General features: G+C 36.7%; 2 protein-coding genes across 2 annotated transcripts in view; one reads left to right on the forward strand and one right to left on the reverse strand.

The window, feature by feature from the left end:
- Window positions 1-16,483, forward strand: part of LOC125842528 (endoribonuclease Dicer homolog 3a) — a 384,270-nt gene that overhangs the window by 311,930 nt on the left and 55,857 nt on the right. The window lies entirely within an intron of this gene.
- The window catches only part of LOC125842530 (anaphase-promoting complex subunit 5), a 29,602-nt gene that overhangs the window by 11,430 nt on the left and 1,689 nt on the right, over window positions 1-16,483 (reverse strand). Inside the window, exons 4-12 of the mRNA XM_049521836.1 lie at window positions 16,165-16,405; window positions 14,980-15,157; window positions 14,805-14,883; window positions 14,634-14,719; window positions 10,864-10,996; window positions 10,652-10,684; window positions 7,489-7,737; window positions 3,384-3,461; window positions 3,025-3,287 (exon numbers count right to left, since the gene is read on the reverse strand). Of these exons, the coding sequence (XP_049377793.1) occupies window positions 3,025-3,287; window positions 3,384-3,461; window positions 7,489-7,737; window positions 10,652-10,684; window positions 10,864-10,996; window positions 14,634-14,719; window positions 14,805-14,883; window positions 14,980-15,157; window positions 16,165-16,405 (1,340 nt within the window). The remainder of the gene's footprint in view (window positions 1-3,024; window positions 3,288-3,383; window positions 3,462-7,488; window positions 7,738-10,651; window positions 10,685-10,863; window positions 10,997-14,633; window positions 14,720-14,804; window positions 14,884-14,979; window positions 15,158-16,164; window positions 16,406-16,483) is intronic.

Raw genomic sequence — 16,483 nt, forward strand, 5'->3', positions numbered from 1 at the left:
CCCCCCCCCCCCCCCCTCCCAGTACCTCTGGCCTCCGAACAACCAAATCTAACTCCCCTACTAACCCACAGTTATTTCACTATCTCTAATGCATCCCCTTCTGAAAGCAGAACGCATTTGCTTTCCACTTTTGAACCTTACTACTCACCGTTCTCCTTTTCCCCTCCTATTCAATCCCCACATTCCATGAAACAATATTAACATTCATGTCTTTGATTGACGCTTTCCCCCTGTTTCTACACCCCGATTCACTCTCCTTGAATTTCATGTTAAAAAACAACCCCTTTATTTCATGCATGCCTTTGAATTTTGGTGTCTTTACAACAGCCTCTCTGTTTCTTGCTTGCTTTTATTTCTTCTGCTATCATTTTCATGAAGAGTGCTAAAGCCTCCTTCTCGCATCCCATAAAGTCCAAACCAAATTGATTGCAGTCTGATTATGTTACTGTGTACCCATAAGGTTGCATTCATCTCAGCTTCTTGGTCCAGAGTTTAATTGGTTCAGCGTCTCCACATAATCACATCTCTTCCCTAGTCAGTTTGACCATTGCATGCCGGATACTTGTGGCAGAACATGGAAGAAACCCTCAACCCCTTCATTTTTTTGTGACCCACAAGTTCTCTATCTTGTATAACTACAAATTCTTCAACTTGCAAGCTTTCGTCTTTCTCAGAAGAAGAACCTAAGCTTCAGTTGTTGATATTGTATCTTCTAGATGTGTGTCTCTCCTCAATCCCCAGTAGTAAAGGATCTTCTTTAGCATGCTCAAAATAACAAGATTGGGCCTTTGTATTTGTTACAATAAACTCCAGACATATTAATATCATTCTTGTCTTTCTCCATATGAGAAGCAAGCTGGCCCAATGTTATAATAGCCTCAGAGGCAGCCACACATGCAAGGTCGCGTGACCCACTTTTCAAACTTGGAGCTTCCTTCGAGGAATCCACGTGTGTAGCAAAGCTTACAGGTTTTGCCAACTGTCCAGTCCCATCCCTCCTTTTTAATATAGGGTCTATGATCCATGGGCATCGACGGATTTTCTTCTCCGGCCCTCATTCCGGTGACCACGTGCATTGGAACTTCACCAGATGGGAATCTTATAAATAATTCCCCCACATTATTTCTTCACAAGGTATCAGAGTTAGATCCGTCCTTACTTGTGGTTTACCCTATTTTGAGCCCTCATGTTATATTGTCCACGTACCATTTGCCCAGTCCTTAATCCTTGATGTGCAGTGGGGGGGTGGGGGGGGGGGGGTTAGTGTCACATATTAGTTGAGGGAATGGAATAGTCCTGATGTCTTTGGCCATCCTCACCTCATGAGCTAATTTTTGGAGTTGAGTTAGACTTGAATCCATTTTCATGACATGGTATCAAAGCCAGACATATCCCTGCTCTTGGTTTATCCATAATTGGTCCCTCATGATATATTGTCCACACACCAGATGTCCAGTCCTTGGTATACAAGGGGAAATGAGTTTCTCATATTGGTTGAAGGAATGAAGTATTGTCTCCTTATATGTTATGTCTTGGGCAATCCTCATCTCATGAGATGATTTTTGAGATTCAGTTAGACTCATCACTCAAGGTCCATATCCTTAAAGACGATTCTCAACAATTGGTGCAGAAGATAATGTGATCTAAGGAGATGGAAAAGCTATCTTGATCAACTCTTCAACTCGAATCAAAAGGATAACTTTACAGATCTCCACACATCTTTACGCGATAGAAACTTTAACTATACTCGTATAAGTAGGCCAGTAAAAGTAAAGGATGTTATGAGAAATACGATGATTAGAAAAACATGTAGTCCAGATGTTAAAGTAGTATGTCTTACCAAGCTATTTAATGTTATACTAAGAAGTCGTAGGATGCTTAGCAAGTAAATGAAGAGTAGCTTCATTCCAATATATTAAGAACAAAGAAGATATTTAAAGTTGTGTCATCCATCGTGGCATTAAACTTATGAGTCATATTATGAAACTTTGGGGAAGAGTGATGGAGCATAGACATTCTTCTATCAGAATATGGCATAGACAAATAGATACTACAACAGACAGAGAGCCAATTGAGATTTATGCCTAGTAGATCTGCAAAGAAAGAAAGATTTGCTTGTTGTGTTCATTGACCAAGAGAAAGCGCATGATAGAGTGCCAAGAAAATCCTCCTAGTTGATGTTGGAGGATAAACAAGTTCATATTAAACATATAAATAAATGTCATAAAGGACAAAAGGACATGTATGAGAGAGCTTCCACTTGTGTAAAACTGTGGTGAGTTTCCCATGATCATGGATCTACACCAAGGATAGACTTTGAGACTATACTTGTTTAATTGTGCTATTTAAAGACGTGTAATCTGATAGAACTAGTGAAAGTGTCAACCAAAAGTTTGAATTATGGGGAAGTACTCCAGAGAATAATAGGTCATTTGGTTCGAAATGATAGAAAATTTGATCTCTGAGTAAAAAAATGTGTTATTTATACGACATTTGGTTTCTGGCATAAAATCTAGTAGAACTAATCTCCATATAATCCATAAAACGTTTCTCCTGTAAGAAAGAGTACCAAGTGCCATGATGTGTACTTAAATTTTGAAACTATTCAATAGGAAAATCCATACTTTTGAACCACATCTTCATTAAAATTCTAAAATACTTCAGCTATTAAGGTTTAAAGGTCTTAATACTTGTCCAGTCAAGATGAAAACCCTTGAATTCTGAACGAGGGAGTAGTACTTATATTTTGCATTTGAAAGTAATGACAAGTATCTTTCTAATTAAGCAGCAAAGCAGATTTGTTGTTCCTCCTTAATTTTCCCTAAACATTTATCACAAATAGTGGCATAGTTTGACTAACCATGCAGTTAGCAAATTTTAATGTTGGCAGTGGTCACCCAGGCAGAATATTGTCATGCTTCTGAACAGCACTTTATCAAAAACTGCACAAGGAACGTATCGCACAGAGAAAACGGTGGGGTACTGTATGCAAAAATAAGAATGAGAACCAAGACACCACATCACCTGCCATATACCTCCCAGGCAGTAGCACGGAACAAATATGAAGAGCCTAAAAGTTGCAGCACAGATCCAGGGATGGAACATGGCTGCCCACAGAACTGGAACGCGTCAGTACTACTCCTACATTCATTCTCCTGGGAAAAGACAACAGAACCTTTTGGTTTCTTCAAATTCTTAATCCATCGAGTACAAAAGGCCCCATCTGAGATCATTAATGAAGCCTCATCACCATATTCATTAATCAGATGAGAACTCAACCTCAGTTCCTGCAAGAATGAATACAATCAGGGTAAAGAAATGGACAACTCAAAAGAAACTTTAGACTTTAAAAGATAAAGCAAACATCTTGGAACGAATATAACCTTGCAGACATTGGTTGGGCATGTTGCAAGTTTCATGGAAGCCTTTGGACCAAATGAAAGCAAAGGTCGTTGCACTTGCTGCACATTAAATGTCATAGGTTCAGTTTCCTTACAAATCAAAGATAAAGACATCAATCATATGAAGAGAGCAAAAAGCCCTCTAAAAATACAATGTTCAGCATCGACTCCTCCTGATCAGAGGAACTATGTGTTGTGTTAACAAGAAAATACGGAGAAAATATTCTGGCTCGATGTTGCAAATATTCCTGGTGAAACTGTTAAGCATTTTACAGCTGACCAAAGGAATCATATAAGTAGAACACAGTAAGCGAACTTCTAAAATTGTAGCAGATGACATTTAAGCTCATATCTGGTCAGGTCTTCGAATGGAAAGTGAAGTAGTGACACTTAACCTGCTTCAAAGAGCAACTCAGATGATCACTTGATTCTAAGAAAGCGGGAAATGGATTAGAAAGATTATCTCAATTAAACACCCTCGCTTTATTTCTATAAAATTGAAAAGGCAGCTTTGATTTATGGCATCACAGGACCTCTCTTTTCAGGTCAAGATCTGTTCCCTGTATTAAGCCAGCTCTTACTCATATTGTGAAATTCAAAGTTATCTCCTGGGAGAATTCTGTTCATGGATGTTGTGTGAAGGCGACTTTCGTGTTTGGAGTGAAGTGCAAGAATGTGCTGAGAAATGAACACGCTTGTAAGTAGAGGCAGACCTATGGGGTGGGTTACGGATGCATGTGCAACCGTTAACTTCGAAAAAAAATTAGTATATATGTGTATATACCTTGAAGAACTAGGATATATTTTAAAAGGACCCCACAAACATATCTGCTGGGTTGGGTCATTTGGTTAGCGTGCAGCTTAGGCCCAAGAACGCTGCCGCGCGACCCGAGTTTGAACCTTGGCTGGCTGCTACATCATTTTTTTAGCTGACAATTAAAAGAAATGCATAAAACATGTACGTGACAGGTTTCGAACACGAAACCTAACCTATGCAAAGTGGTGCCCAAACCACCGGTCCGCAGAACAACCTTCATCAAATAAATTCATATTTTTCCTTTGGACACCAGTTCTATGGGTGTTTAATAAAAAATCTAGACTATGCAGTTGCCTGACATTGTTTCGACTAACGTGCATATGCCTTTAGTGGTGCCCCCGTTGACTTCGAATCCTAGGTTCGCCTCTGTAATCGTAAGGACCAAAACATGAACTTTGGCTCTTTGAAGAAGATAATTTCTTAAAAATTAAGCATGAGCCATGCATAAAGTTCTATCACTTACATGCCCTAAATGTGAAACATAGACCCTGGCAATTTGGGGATACTGGGGCACAGAGGCGTATACAGGAGGGGGTCACCGGGTTCACGTGAACCCATGCTCCCCTCCTGAAATCATATATTGTAGTGTTATATTTTTAATTTTTTATTAAATATAGATGTGTGAACCCACACTCGAAGTATCATATAATGTGATGATGATTGGGTGCACCTCTCAGTGAGGTTAGAAATTTAACTTTTATATCTATCTTGTTTTATTTTCCTTCTAAAATTGGATAACTCCTCTTTAAGTGGTTATTGATAGCACTTTGGTGTTTAATTAATTAAGCATTTCAATTTTGGACTTATAATTTTAAATTTTGACTATTTTCAATGATAAGAACCTAAATTTCAAACCGATTAGATCCACATTTTCATAATAGTGCACCCATCATTCTGAAATTCTGAATACGCCTCTGCTGGGGCATACATTTTCTTTTAGCAAAGTTGACTTTTCCAAAAGATGAAATGGAAAAACTGCAATGACCTTGGAATATGCCTACAGTGTATACAACTCAATAAAATACAATATAAATAATAATTTATATATGGTTTCAATTCCCTTAGGTCATTTGGGATGTTTTATATGCATGATGAGGATACGTAATTGCAAAATGGACAGTCATATTTTGCCTTTACTTTCAAAATTAGAAGACATACTTACAGGAGTTAAAGAGAAAATGATGATACCACAAAAAATTAATGCCTACAGTTTATTGTTTCTAATTAGGTATCGGTTTGTCATCAACCTGCTTCTCAACTGCAGAACCCAACAGTTAATCTGAGAACCCACTACTTGATTAGTCAGGTCAGAAACTATAAGAACTCTTTACTCATAAATATTTATTTCAAAAATGGAAATAATTGCCTTCCCTGGTAAGGTTATTATATGAAGAATCCAACTAAAATAAGAAGGGTTAATTTTATCCTAAAAAATCTAGTACTTCTATATGCATTGCTGCAGCACTGAAGCACTCCAAGTCAAATTTGGTAAGGGTCTCTACAGTGTCTATTTAAAACCTATAACAGGGGTACTATAACATGTCGAGAACTTAGTTTTTGAAGACTCATATAGCTCATTTGCTCTAGGAAAACAGTGGTTACTGCATTCCTTGCAGTTTTGCTTACAAAAACATGCTTTCCTCTACGTTTCTTAGGTGCATCACAGCACAGGGGCCTTTATTAATGGCTTCAAGGCTACAACAAGTGGACCTAAGAATGTGGTTGGTGGCTCCCTGGTTGTTTACAAATGATTCTTTAATTGTGATGCTAATGTAGGCCAAAGTACTTGAGAGGAGTTTGGTTGTGGTTCCAATCTATGTCAGAACATAGGATAGGATCAATTTAAGGATGAGTCCTATTGGAATATCACAACCTAAAAAAGTTGATGTAAGTTTTCTAGATGTAAATCAGCAATCCGTAATGCATTTGTGGCTACCTTTAGCTTCCAATCACAATTCATATCAGCTTGGAATCCCATTTTACTGGAGTTTAAGAAACCACTTGGAGGAAGGAAGAAACATACCTCTTCTAAGGGGTGTAGTTAGTTGGGGAAAACAGCCTAACAGGTACCAACCGGTCTACTTGCTACATGTCTCTCTTAGAAATGCTGTAGCAGGGGCTAAGAAAATTGAGCAGCTGTAGAGGAATTATTCTTTGGATGGAAATCAAAGTGAAAAGATTTCACCTGTTGACAGGGGCAATATCACTTTGCCTATTAAGGAATGTCTGTTGGGGATAAGGGATGTAACAGTTAAAATTTTGCATGGAAATGGTTATGAAGGATTGAGTAAGAAACACTAGGGATGGTTGTTCTCGGGGATAAGTATGGGAGGGGAGAGGCGAATGGAGCATGCCAGAATTATCAAGCCCATAGGGGAAAGCCCTGCGAAGTGAATCTTAAGCAACTGGGAAGAATTTGGGATTGGGCCTTACTTGATTGATTGTTGGATTGAGTAGCATTTCAGAAAACATATTTAATTCGATGAGAGAACACACACAACAATTTAGGTTCAGCTTAGTTTAGAGATTTGAACTTTTCTCAAACAGACACGAAATGAATTGTAGTTTTTCAACAACAAAACCACTAATCCAAATCTCAGTGGATAATGGGCTTGCCTCTCTGCTCTTCTCCACTTAAATAACAAACTTGGTTCACTATATAGGATTCGAACTTATGACATGCACCTACCATATATACCACATTGTATTAGCTCTACTCTTGAACCAAAGCCTGGGGCATAATGTGTCTAACAATTTAAGACATCTCATATAGGAGACATAAACCGGATGATGAATGTTAAAAGTAGCCATAGTATGATTATTTTTGACAAGGCCAAGTCTGATTATATAAAGTAAGAAATGCTAATATTACTGCTTTATAAGAACTATTAAGTTCATGAACTCAGCCTGGCATTGGCTATTCTACACACTCTCCAAATCTCAAAAGTTCACCAATCTCCCATTGGATTATCCAGTATCCTATAGAAAAATATCGATGTTACAATTTAATTATGAGCACCCAAAGGCAACAAATTCAATTGAGAAATTTGTGCTACATATTCAACGACACAAAATGAGTACTACCATGCAATAAATAAGCGAGAACAGCTACCGCTTCTCTTTCTTACTGCCTTTACAATTTTTTCACCAATACATAACACAACTGTACTCGTGCAAATGGATTTTTCCCTTGGAGTATGCTATGACTTGAATCACCTTAGATTATCTGGTTACTGTAATGAATAATAAGAGAGTGATCAAAGAACTTACAGTCAGGTCAAATTTAGCCATGGCAAGATGATTAGATGCAACCAGCCGTTTCAGCTTTAGACTTTCTGCTCGCTTTAAGGATCTTCTCAGGAGAACATATAAGAGCTGTTGAGTAGATAATGAAGTTCCTATACTGGTAACTGGTGAATAGGATGAACCAATAAGTCCCCTCATGTTTGAGACTCCAAATTCAGACAATAACTTGCAAATTGCTGCTAACGTGTAAGCAAGACAACTGTCATTGTTTTGCTGCACATGAGGAGAGGAGAAACATAAGATCTCCTAGTGAGAAATGTACATAGATTAAATAAAGAGGCAACTCTACAAAGGAAAGTTATTAAAGGCACATCTGGCCGGTTGATGTCTTGAAACAAAATGATACCTGGGAGGACCTAATATCCATATTTCTTGCTCTATCCAGGACAAAAAAGTAAAAATCTTTCTACCAGAGTTTTGATCAATACAGTGAAACAACACTACCAACATACACCAGTGTAATCCCACAAGTGGCAAATGTCTTAAGCGTGAATTGATCCCTATGACAAGCCAAAATCATTGAGGACATGGATACTTCAGCTGAGTCTATTTGTATCTATTCATCAGGAGGTTTCATATCTTTAGCATTTAAACAGTTCAGAATGAGCAGCTGATAGTGGAGAGGTTTCCATTTTCTGAGCAGCTCCTAGGCCACTTACTGTTACTGCATCTGTCACAAGGGTTCTACTGTAACGGAGATGGATATTGTTTTGGAGATTTGTAATATCGGGATCTTTTCAAATTTATCTATTCAGAGTTTGGACTTTTCGGAAGTCAGCTAAACTTGCTATGCAATTTGTTAAAAATTATTAAAGCTCCTCTCCAGATAGAGTGTTTTGTTTTGGTTTAGATGATTGTTTAGCACAACAGTTTAAGTTTTGAGTCATTCATAAATCGGGAAAAATGCAACAGCTAAAGTTACTTATAGATATTTAAAAAAATAAAAAGTGAAAAGTTGTTGTGAAAAGTGTAGAAGATAGGATCCATGTAACTTTTGTTACAATATGGGATGTGATAGGAAATTTCTAGGATACTGAAATCATTTGCAGATAGATCAAAAGATGAAAACGCGGTATCTTTTATGTATAGTTTATGTTGTATTTTGATATTTCTAGTTTGTAAACTATAACAGCGCTAATTTTCCCAGGTATCCAATCATGAACATCAATACAACAGCAGTGCGCGTACATCATCATGTGCAGACACCCCATGGAAGGAAATATTGAAAAATGAATCATTTGCCAACAAGTTGGTGACAAGAAAAGTATTTGTTCATAATCCGATGACACAGTTTAACGAAAACGCCTACAGAAAGAAAGCAGAAAATTCAATGATCTCCAAACTATTAATCAACGATCGGATGATTGGTGTGATGATATCCTTCTTCACATAGCAAAGGTGGTATCCATCAATTATATTGTTTAACTCCTTGTTAGGATAAATTTTTCGAGACAAATATTTGTAGACTGCAATCAATAGAATTCAGATGGGCAATACAACTAATTTAGACAAAGATTAAGAGCTGGCCTCAATTTAGTTAATTTTTAGTAAGTTATGGACTCTTCTGCCACTAAGTCAGGTCATCAGTCAGCATCATGTTTTCTTACAGGAGTAAATGTTCTGTCCAGCACATTGTACAACTTGAGAAGAAACAAAACTTGAAACTGGTGACAGAAAACTGTGAAAATATGGCATCAAAGAAGAACTCTTTGTCCAACAGACTAAGTTGTAAGTACCAGAAAGAAGGAAAAGAAGATGCTATCAATGAGCAGCCACAGCTAAAGTAGCAATAGATACATGTAAGAAGCAAAAAGGTTCACATATAAGCGCTATGCAAAAAGAACCAATTACAAGATAGTCAAGAAATATCCTATTGTAGAAAACAAATACATGGAAAGTTATGCGCACAGAACAAGGGTATGAACCAGCCCAAAGAATAACTGCCCAAAAGTATTCAATCCATCCTAATTTGTATGATATGCATCTGTTTTTGCAACGCCCGAAATGCTTGATAAAATTATACAAATATTAATATTCCAAATACTCTCAGTTCATTTATAATTCTAATCATTTAAGAAATTCAAATTCAGACAATGACAATTTGTCCCATCACACTAACTTATCAACTAAAAATAATAATAATCAACTAATAATAATAATAATATCTTCTACTCCTATTAATATAATAATAAGTCAAATGAAATTCTTAGAACTCCATGGTCATTCATACTACATTTAACAAAATGAGAAAGAAGTATTATTCTTGAGGTTTCGATGATAATTGAGTGGCTGAGAAAAGGTAAAGTTAATATGGGTCCATCCCCTAAGAGTTTCTTCCATTTACAAAGCACCAATAACTGACTTTATTTCTCTCCTAAAATGACAGACAAACATAGCAAGGCAGAAGAGGAGGTCAACCAACCAAACTGACATTTTTTTCTTGCCAAGTACTAGTCTATCAATCGCAAAATGGCGGTACAAGTGATTAATAGAGCAAATTAGTATCATTGCAGAGAGCTTCTTCTTCTTTTTTTTTATGACAAGGGAAACCCGCAGCCGCTACCCTTTGGGTGCGCACAGAGTAAAACCCCTGCTCCTATGCAATAGCTCGCAAACCACATAGGAGAGGTAACCCGCATTAGGCAAGCCCGGTGCGACGAGCTCAACCCAAAAGGCAAACCCCTTCCTTTCGCTAGCAAGGGGTTTCGAACTTGAGACCTCCAACATGGAAGTCTCAAACCCAAACCACTGGGCCACCCCGAAGGGTGCAGAGAGCTTCTTTTTGGTTATTTATAACCTAGTTATATATCATTAACTTATTTTTTCTAGTATGAAGACGACATGAGTTGAACATAGTCAATGAGGATTCATATAGCCGACTCCAATTTGCTTGGGATGGAGGTGTAGTTGTTATTGTTAGTTGTATCATTGCAGATGCTTATGTTGATTGCCATTAAGATCCCGTGATCTTTTCATCTAAAAAATACTCATATGACACATTTGTATTGATGCAAGTGTTACAAAGAATATGTTATGCCACTTTAGAGCATAAAAGAATGAAAGATAAAATAATGTAACAGATAAAGGAAGCCCTCGTCGAAAGAAAGGGAAGGAACAAAACAGCTACCTGCTGAGACACACGGACTGCTTCTGTCAACACCTGAAAATTATAAAGCAAATAATTGTCATGCCGAAGTAGCAACACCAAAGATCCTAAGACCACTCCTATGCCCACCCTCACCTTCATTACACCAATAACGGAGGGATGACGTGCATCAAACTCAATAAAGTAGCATAACATGGACAATGAAGGTAGGAAATGACATTGAATATGCCTACCTCCAAAGCTTGCTTTGGGTGCCCAAAATGAAAATGCATCATCCCCAAGCATAATAACGCAATTTCATATCTACCAAAGCTATTGCAGCCTGTTGAAGAAGAGGATGCGAAATCACATCCTTCTGTCCCTGCACTTTGGTAAAAATACTTCTCAGATCTATTTGCAAGGTGTTAGAATATCACGTAAATACATTTTCCAAAGCTAAGGTTGGCCCAAAGGGTTAGCTCCTGACAAATTTCTCGGTCATCAAAAAAATCATCACGTAAATACGTGTCTAAATTTATTGTACTGGAATAAAAATAATCTTATAGAATAGTCTATTGGATACTGTAGGATACACTATGTTCAATTGAGGAATATTAATTTACCTTGTTAGCATGGAGACTGATTACCTAATATATAGTGTGTAGCCTACGACTCCTACATAAGGAGCGCCTCTAATAAATATGTTAAAAGTCAAGTTAATTAGAAGTTTTTCTTCTTTTAGTACAGAATTAAAGCATCTATGGTCTTGGTAAAGACTCAAAGTGTATTGCCTGCTCCGCCATCTTTTTTCTTCATTTTAGTGTTCGGCACTGCTTCGCTCTTCAACAATCGGTGTCACTACTCTACGAATGACCATTCATTCATTCAAGCGTTGGTCCTCTCTCCGACAACAATTGAGGTGCCACTCCTCTCTCTAGAATCATTCAGGGCGACCATTCTGGTGCAATGAATCATCCTGGCAACTGACAATTCTATTTACTACGCGATTAGTGCCCTCCTTTAAACCATGAAGTGTTATCATTGTTTTGTGATTCAAGTTATGCTGATGGTGTATTGAAAATTTACAGCACCATATCTCTGTTTGGTGATTGAGAATAGACACCTCTTTATGATGGGGGATTCAAGGCTTACTCTCAAAATCCTTGTTTGCATAATCTTGCAAGCAGTTCCTTTTATCATGCACTTACCAACGACTCTCTAGAGAAGAAATTCTAGCACTTTTTTTTTGTGATTGTGCACTATTCTACGATATCTCAGTTAATTTCTATTGACTTCAAATAAGTAAACTTAAGTTAGTCTTGCCACTATGAGTTTTAGGGGGTCTGGCAGAATATCAAGTCTAGATTCATTCAACTTGTATAACAGATATCATAGAACATTTTTATTTGATTATAGAATATTTACTTACTTTTTTTTTGGGGGGGGGGGTTGAATTAGACCCCGGGTTTATTTTTTATCATGGTATCAGAGTTCTGGCCCACCCAAGTCTTGGTTCACCCGATGTGTTGGACCCATTCGGTGTCTAAGTACAGAAATGGCCCTCAGATGGGGCTGGTCTTGATACTTTGTCCCTGTAAGGAATGTCTAACGAAAATGGCCTCCATAAGTGGTATTGACTTTTTGGCCCTGCTTAACAATTTTTTTTAAAAATAGCTTCCACTTCAAAAAATTCTAACTCTTGTCATAAAGCAGACGTTCAAGATATTCTGACACAATGAACCTGCTCAACAGACCAGAAGTTCTACCTTATAGGCAAAAGCTAGAACTTTGGTATAAAGTTTTCCCGTCACGCATAAGTTCTAACTTTTGCCCATAAGGCAAACATTAAGGATGTTTCAAGCCAGTAAACCTATTCAATTGACCACAAGTTTTATCTTATAGGCAAACATTAGAACTTATGCCTACATAAATACTTTTTTTGATAACCGAGAAATCCGTATGTCACCCGCCCTTTGGACCAACCACAGTCTTCTAAACTCGATGGATAATGGGTCCGCCCCTCTACCTTTCTACACTTAAATATTGGGCGCTTTGCATGGTGTGGGGCTTGAACCTGCGACCTAAGCCCCAAATCCTCCACCTTTTGCCACTCGAGCTAGGCCTTGGGGGCTATGCCTACATAAATACTTCCTGACGAATTTTTTCAAGTAAAGGTTATTTTTAAAATATTTTATTAAGCGGGGACAAAAACTCAACACCAGACACTTTGGGGGACATTAGGCGCAATTACCTCCATCATGTATTGTTTACGGTTCAAATGTCCAGTCCTGGGTGTGAGAGGAATGTTAAGTCCCACATCGATAGGTAGAAGGCAAAATCTATCTCCTTCTATGGTCTTGGGCAATCCTACCTCTTGAGGTAGCTTTTGCAGTTGAGTTAGGTCTAAGGTCTATTTCTTTATAAACTCAATAAGCTAAGGGTCATATTCTTATTTTTCAATAAAAGGAAAGACGCAACAAAACCTATAAAAAAACCTTTAGAATTTTATGCATTGTTGCACTATGCCTTATCATTTTTGTTTGTCAATATACCATCTAGAATATAAATTCTAACGGATTTTCCACCCCTTATTCTAGTAGAAAAAAAATACAGCTCAATACCTTTGGGCCATCTAGTTTATAAAATATGTACACGGTGTATAAGTAGTGTACTTTATACTAATATGCATATAATATACTAATACATATAATATACATATCTATACATATTCAGTTTCAAAAAAAAACATATCTATACAACTTATACGTATAATATACATACCTATACATATAATAGACATACATATAAATAACATATAGACACCATATATAACTAGGTGTATTGTAGTGTATACTTCGGGCATGTTTGGTAAACTAGATGGTCGAATGGTATATATTTGTAGCTATCCCTTCTAGTAATTGCTTTCACAAAAAAGTTATTGCACCTAGGAACCAAACATCTAATTGAACCTATGAATCGACCATTTAACTTGAAGATATAACTGAATTATTAACGCCCTCTCAAAATCTAATTAGTCTATGTTCATAAGCCTGATAAGATCATCATAGGCAATAAGATTCTTTAAGTAGAAATTAGTTTGCTTCACCATAGTCATTGAGGATGCCTATAGAATTGCAAGTGTAAGCTCAAGCGGTGGCTAACCTGATTTTTCACTGAAGGAGGTTCAATTGAATCCACTTCATTGGAAAATTTTATTGTGCTAATAGGATAAAAATATTTTTTTCACATAAATTTTTTAACCTCCTTGATATAAAGGAAAAGTTTTAAATGTAGTGGTAAAATGGATTCAAAAATTGCTTAAGGTCACAAGTTTGAATCCTAAATGTGGCATTTTTATATTTTTATAAAAGTCCTCTTGTTAGGATTTTTGGGTCCACCACTAAGCCCAAGGACACATTATGGTAGCCTAGAATGCTTAGACAACATATTTTTTTCAAACCAAATACAGTGTTATCAAAGGTGCACTTAAGCCCTAAAGGCTAAAGCGATGCTCAAAATGTGTTGAGCGCTTTGCCTCGCTTAATGTGTGTTTTAAAATCGTCATCAAGGTTCTAAGATATATTCTTCCTTCCAATGAGCTTCTTCTGAAGAGGCAACACTATACAATTAATATTTCACTTTATCTTTGTTCTTTTTTTCCAATTTCCTAGTTCATACATTTGTCATTCATGCATACATTTGTCATTCAAGCTTATAATTATTAGTTCTTGGACTAAATATATATATATATTTGTATTTTTATCTCCTTTTGTGTCTTTTTTCATTAAAACTGACGCTTAATTTGCGCTTAAATCCCCAATGGACATTACAGCTTTTGCTTTTGATAACACTGACCAAATGTCCAATATTCTAGTTGATTATGGGCGTTTTGAGTTATGCACGAGGTAACTACAACTATTATACTACATTGAGAAGCATACAAAGATTATATGAGTACATATTAATGCAAACATGAAGGAAGTTTGAAATGTAACAGACAACATAATAGATCATATAAGTATACCTGTAATCAAAATATCGGTGAATATTTTCTAGAGCAGTATGATAGTCCTGATGATAAAGGCTATTCAAGTAACGCAAGAAATGAACCTTCAGTGCACAAAAAGTTACTTTAGAGACAGATAACACAAAATAAACTCAAATCCCCAAAGCACCTCACTCCGTAATATCTTACACGATGTAGTTCAGGAGCTAATTTAAGAAGGTCCTTCAATACAGACTCAAAAGCATTCAAAGGGAAGGAGCTTCCCTGCCTGAAAGAGAAAATATATTATTCAGTTCAGCGATTCACAAGTGTCTTTGGACAAACATGATGTGCTGAATAGTAGTATCTATAAAACTTCAATGACCTTTCAATCGTATCAGCTTGCTCCAATAGATAACCTTGTATTTGCCAGTTTGTACGTAAGAAAGCCCCAGATGGAGAATCATCAAGATCAGATAAATCACGAGAAGAAGATGCACATGCGCCAACTTCTCTAGGCTTACTGATTTTTCTAACTTGTGGCCCAGGAGAAAAATCACGATCTGCAAGCCATGACTAACCAACATTAGGCACTTAAAAAGCATACATATCATTTGTCTAGGCTTATTCATTTCTAAAAGCACTTTAGTAAGCAAGAACCAAAGACAGCTTAAAGCTGAACATTATACTCAAATTACCTAGCACATATCAACACATCTTACCTTAGGCAGGTAAAAAAGAATATTACAGCAATCAAAAAGGAGTAATAGCTTCTACAGCTTCTGTTGATTTTAATTTTGGAATTCCCTTAATATTTTGTACTGCATGAGAGGGAAATTCCCGTAGATCCTTTATACTTCTACTTTATAGGCTTCAAAACAAGTTGTTTGTCTACACAGTAATCATATCTTAGGCAGGTAAACAAGACTGATACAGTTATCAGCAAGGGTCTATAATAACTGCAGCACCTTTTGTTCATGTTATTTTTGGGAATTCCCTTAATAATTTGTCCAGCATAAGTGGATAATTCCCATAGATTTATATCCTTCGATTGACCAAGTTTTCAAATAAGTTACTCATCTACACAGCAAAGGGAGCAAAACTACAAGACATGAAGAAGCTCCATGTTCAACTGGATCTGGAATTAATAGAATATCAACTAAATTCAACATGACTATATCATTTGTAACACTATTTATCAAAAAATATCATCTGAATTCCGAAACTAGAATCCTGGTTTTGTTCGTTGTTCACACTTCACACAGTAATCTGAATTGTGTTTTAAATATTTTGACTACCTATATGATGTACTAAAACCTTATTCTTGTTGGAATAAGTAGAAGGAATGCTTATCCTTGACACAAATAGCAACAAAATATTTTTTGGAAGGAGCTTAGCTCTACTCTTTCTTTATTTCCTTATGGAACACAGAGCCATTTCTCATGGAGTGATAGTAGTGGAATTCTCAACTGAACAATTGGACGCAAACTTTGCAACATACAGGAATCAATCTTTCCCAATGCATATGAATATGGTTTTACTTTTAAGAAAATCTACCAAAGAAAAATACCTTCAATTGCTCTAACTAGAGCTTTAGGTGCATGATTGTGGAAAGAAAGTCTTTCATCAACCACATTTCTTGATTCAATTTCTTTCTTGACATTCTCGACAACAAGATTCTCCAAATCCATGTTCTCATAGTGCATTGGTGCTTCAGTATCGCTATCAGATTCGTTGAAATGTGATAACTCATAAGTTGAGAGAGATTCTTTGCAATATGTTGCTACATTTGTCAAAAGATGACAGACAGCCTACTCAGAGAAAAACAATCCAGATACATGTTTATTACTTTTAAATGAGCGGAACTACTATGTGCTTGATCCAAGCAA

Source organism: Solanum stenotomum, chromosome 10, assembly GCF_019186545.1.
Source record: "Solanum stenotomum isolate F172 chromosome 10, ASM1918654v1, whole genome shotgun sequence".
NCBI classification, from domain to species: Eukaryota; Viridiplantae; Streptophyta; class Magnoliopsida; order Solanales; family Solanaceae; genus Solanum; species Solanum stenotomum.